This window comes from Populus euphratica, unplaced genomic scaffold (assembly GCF_000495115.2).
Source record: "Populus euphratica unplaced genomic scaffold, PopEup_1.0 scaffold29.1, whole genome shotgun sequence".
In the NCBI taxonomy this organism is placed as follows: domain Eukaryota; kingdom Viridiplantae; phylum Streptophyta; class Magnoliopsida; order Malpighiales; family Salicaceae; genus Populus; species Populus euphratica.
In genome coordinates this window covers 1,175,506-1,180,313 of record NW_011499888.1, presented here as the reverse complement: position 1 = coordinate 1,180,313, position 4,808 = coordinate 1,175,506, and the positions used below count along the sequence as shown (strand labels likewise).

Below are 4,808 nucleotides of genomic sequence, written 5' to 3'. Positions count from 1 at the left end.
GAGCATGAGCTCCAATTTGTCTTGGAATTGGTTTATACTCGAATTATGTAGTGTTGGGCACGATGGCTTGGATGGCCACATCGGCAAACAGAAGCAAGGTATAATTTCATGTGAGCTTTCTGTTGCCAACTCGCTAGCTTTCCCTTGTTCAGGCTCGACAAGATGAATCTGCATCACCATGTTCCACCATTTAATGTTCTCAGTTGAGGCCATGGTTTCATATCAAGTTAGAAAGTGGCTATAATCTGATTTCTGAACTTGCAGTGTGGTCTGAGCAGTGTGATAAGGCATTGCTACCAACACGTCTCTGGGCCAGGCTATTTGATTCCCATCCATGTAGATGCATTGGTTCATCGATATCCCCTCACGGATGCTGATGACTGTATCAAGGATGGGCAGTTCTTATCTTCAATGGTGTCAGAACCTTTTCTCCATCCCGTCTACCACCTAAATCATTATGACATCCGATGAAATCAACAGCACAAAGTTGAATTTCCTTCTCATGATTATAAGGTAATTCACTAAAGATTTTGATCAGATTTTCAACCAGGCAGATCACTAGAGAACGTATCCATCATTTGTTCAATTCCCTAGTTTGAGGGTCCAAGCCGATGATTCGCGCAGACTTCAAAGTGGTCTGACAGAGCTAGCCAATCTTTGAAATTCTCCACAGTAATGCTTTCAATTCATGGAGCAACAAGCACTAAATTGTATCTTGATCCATGGATTTGTACAAGGAGCTCCACGGCCATGGAGCATTGAATCCCCTGCATTCTTTGATGTGATTCTCTAATCCAGAAAACTGAGGTCATTGAGGGATTAACAATATATTTAAAAAAACCCAAGCCTCGCAAGCCACGTAGCTGAAATGGGGAATAAATAAAATTGAACAGCTTTGTGCACAGGAGAACAAGTCGACGATTGATGAAGCATTACAAAGTGCTAAAAATCCATTACTCGTCTCAGATTTTTTTACTAACACATTGAACTGCAAAAAGAATACCCATGGCAAAGGAAAAATAAAAAAGAATGCAAGGAAGAAACAAACAGACTCCCAATACCTACTTATCTTAATTAAGGACCTACCCTTGACTAAACCTAAAACCCTACTATCCCTTAAGCTTCCATTACGCACTAACCATTTTCTGAGTTCTGTCTTACAATGCTTCTCTACTGGCTAAAATTGTGGTCATCTAGTGCTTCTATTCACCGTTCCATCCCTGTACAAAAATCCATTGAAGAAAGAAATGAAATAACAGTAAACGAACAGAAAATAGGCAGCCATCAATTTGAAATGATCCAATTGGAACACTGTTCTCTACACCATCCCTTCTATGTAATCCATTGCAGGGTTGCTCTTATTAGGAATCAGTTCCGGCGAGTTGGCCACCATTGCAGCAGGTCTGCTGACAGTAATTTTCTCCCCAGCCTTTGCTCTCATCTCGACAACTTTCTTATGGGAATTGGAATGCAGGGAAGGAACGAAGGTTGGACTAGCCGCGGGCCGGTACTCGGGGAAAAGCCGGCCTGACTTGTAGCGAACACCACAAGCATTGCAAAGGGTTTTTGGTCCCATTGGGCCGGCTCTCCATTGTGGTGTCTTGGTTATCTCACAATGCATGCATTTTCTTACTGCTTGCTGTGGTGATGGGTTTTGGTTCATCTCCACGGGACCTAACGGAACAGTAAACTTAATTTTCTTCTTCTTCTTGTGCTCTGGGTCAACATGGTTCGGTATCTTGATCACAAGTCTGGACTCAGCAAAGTTCTCAGAGTCCAAAGCGATCTTAGATGGATCGAATGGCTGGGGAACCTCAGTGATTGATGAAGTGGGTGAAATGAGTTGCATTGCTGGACGAGGAGTGAAGGTAGCAGGGCGAGGACGCTTGCTACGAGGACGCCCACGTTTGCCAGAAGCACCAACTTCAGGGCTACGCGGCGCAGTTTTCTCTCCTGAGCACGAGCTACTGCTCTCAAGGACAGAAACTGGGCTGGAAGTCTGGAACTGGTACTGGTGATGTGGTGGCGAGTCCTTGTTGTTGACGATTGTGGACTCCTCTTTCTTCATCGTCAGGCTTCCTCCAGAGAAGGAATCCTCCACAAAGTTTGATAGCCATTCCAGCTGAACAATATCTTCATACTGCAACACAAAATTCCACATTTTTAGATTTCAAAATTAAAAATTGTAAGTTTTATACCATAATTAAACTATTACATATGGAGTTCTACCATTCAAAATCATCAATTTTTAAGTCAGCAAACATCGCTTCCAATTAAAGCCTAAAAATCCTAAATTAATACACAACTATTTAACATTATTATCCTAGTCAATGACAACTAAGAAATGTTTGACAACCTTAATCTTTTCATTAAACATAATTAATTATCCAACTACTAGTGATTATAACCTGAATCTTTCACTTGCTTAACATACAATTAATATGAATATCTATATATATATATATATATATATATATATATATATATATAAAGAAGATGATCAAACACTTTCCGCTTTTTTGGTGGGCCTATAAGGCTATAACAACTTGCACATGATCCTAATTCACTTTGAGTAAATCACATGACAGCCCACGTGATCCATAACTGAACCATTTCTTAAAAGAAAAAAGTCCAGCTTGTCGCCGACAATCCCACTAAATGACAAAAACACCCCTAAAAACCAAAATATTTTAAAATTCTAAAACAAATTGACAGGCTGGCAATCGATGACATCAACATCGAGAAAATACGACGGCTAACATTGAGCAAACGAGAAAAAAACAAAAAACACCAAATCATACAGAACGACCGCGTGTAAGAATAATTAAATGCACTCACAGGAACGGACAACTCGGCAGATAGGTCAGAGGCAGAACCCGGGAGTGAGTCGGACTGAGTCGGCCAAATACCAGGAAACGAGTTATCATCGTTGTTCACGAAACAACTGGTATGGTTGTTTGTGGTGGTGCAGTCAGGTAAAGTAGCGTCGACGTCATCAGAAGGGAATTCGAGGAGGTCGTCGATGTGCTCGAAAAAGCTTCCACAATCTATCTCGTCCATGAAATTACTAGTAGTATTTGTCTGTCCAATCATTTTCTCTTCTCTTCGCTTCTTGAACTTTTTATTCTTTCCTGAGAAATTATTTCAGGGTTGTGAGAAAATGAAAGGAGAATAGTAAGGGGCAAAACGCGATACTAATTATAAGTGGAGATTTGTATATGTATAGAAGTAACGTAATAATTACGAGTGGTTTGTGGCGTTTTTTCTGTGGGTCTTTGAAAAGTTTCTCAAAAAATATAATAAAAATGTTTTTTTCAAGTTTGTCTGTCTCACTGTCAATCAATTATGGATTTCTATACCCAGCAACAGCGTATAATTCGTGTTGCGTAATTTAGCCAAAATGCTATCCGTTTAGGTCAAAAGGAGACAGCTAATATTCCTGCTTTACTTTTCTTATTTGGAATTTTAGCAAGTGTAAAATTTGGAATCTAATTTGGGAAAGGAAAATTATAATTACCTTGACGGAAGGGAAGGGAATTCTTGGTAATTCGAATTTCTTGTTGGGGTTTTTGGGAGTTTGTAATTTTAAACACCTGCAGAAGAACAAAAAAAAAATTAATTAATGCAATTCCGAGTGCTTGATTATTGTTCATGAAATGCATTTAAAAAAAAATGTCGTCAAGTTGTAGAAACAATTAATGGAAGGAACCTTTTTTGAATTTGGGGAATTTGTTCAAGGAATTATAGCTATAATATTCATTTAATGCTAAATTTGCTTGTAAACGAAACTGGGGAAAGTAAAACAGGAAACGGAATTTGGCTCTGAGATTGGGTTTTAGAGGGGAGAGTGCGATGAACTTTCACGAATTCAGGAATTTTCCTTTCCCTTTCTTTTCTTTGCTCCAGTTCTCAGCAACCCCAGACAAGGTTGTCATTCACCCAAATTAAACCTCTACTAATTCCAGTCGCATAAACCATGCCGAAACTTGAAGAAATTATAGTTTCGAAAACAATTTCAAACTCGATTTGAGAAAAAAGAACAAGTAATTGCGCTTAAAACCACTGAAAATGCAGAGCCAAACCAGAACCCACTAATCAATTAATTCCCGCCCAAAACCCAGAACAACGCTGAATTTCTGCTAAAGAAAGACAAAACACGCAGCCCAGAAAATGAAATTCTGCGGACGCTTGAAGATCAATTTCAAAAACAGCTTAAACAACCCAGTTAAGCTCTAAGCCACTATTAGTGGAGAGCGAAACCTCAACTTAAAACCCAAAAGAATCACTCAAATTATCTCAAACAAAGCAGAAGTAAACAATCCAAAATGAATACCACATTACCTTAGAGAAAGAGGGAGGACAGTGGGAGCGACGAGGAATGTGGGATATGTGTTTGAGTTTTAAAACGGAGAGAGGGAATGAAGAAGAGGGAGAGAGATTGAAGCTAAAAAAGAAAGGAGAAGACGAGGAGAGCGGGTACTACTAATAGTGGTAGTAGCTGAGTAGTGATTGAAGAAGAGGGGAAGGAGAGGCCGAAGTAAAGGGCTACGGTAGGTGAGCCTCCACCTTCATGCTAGCTGTATTTTTTTACTACCATCCCCCCTCCTTCACTCTGTCTTGATGTTGAAGTCTTCCCCACCTCCTCTCTCCGCTGATTACCCACACGGGTCCCACCTCCCACCGCACCTCTTCTTTAAAAAAATTCCCTCTTTTTCTATTTTTTTTTAAAATACTTTAACTACAAAAGATTTTATTGCTGGCGTTGATGGATATGTAGCTAATTTGCTCAAAGGTGATTATGGAGTTGA

General features: G+C 39.7%; 1 protein-coding gene across 1 annotated transcript; it reads right to left on the bottom strand.

The window, feature by feature from the left end:
* Positions 1-911: 911 nt before the first annotated feature.
* LOC105130766 (GATA transcription factor 8-like) lies at positions 912-4,591 on the bottom strand. Its single transcript, XM_011033431.1, has 4 exons — positions 4,342-4,591; positions 3,518-3,593; positions 2,839-3,131; positions 912-2,140 (listed from the first exon to the last, which is right to left on the bottom strand). Exons 3-4 carry the CDS (start codon positions 3,091-3,093, stop codon positions 1,319-1,321), a joined length of 1,077 nt encoding a protein of 358 aa, XP_011031733.1. The 5' UTR covers positions 3,094-3,131; positions 3,518-3,593; positions 4,342-4,591; the 3' UTR covers positions 912-1,318.
* Between the last annotated feature and the right edge of the window lie 217 nt (positions 4,592-4,808).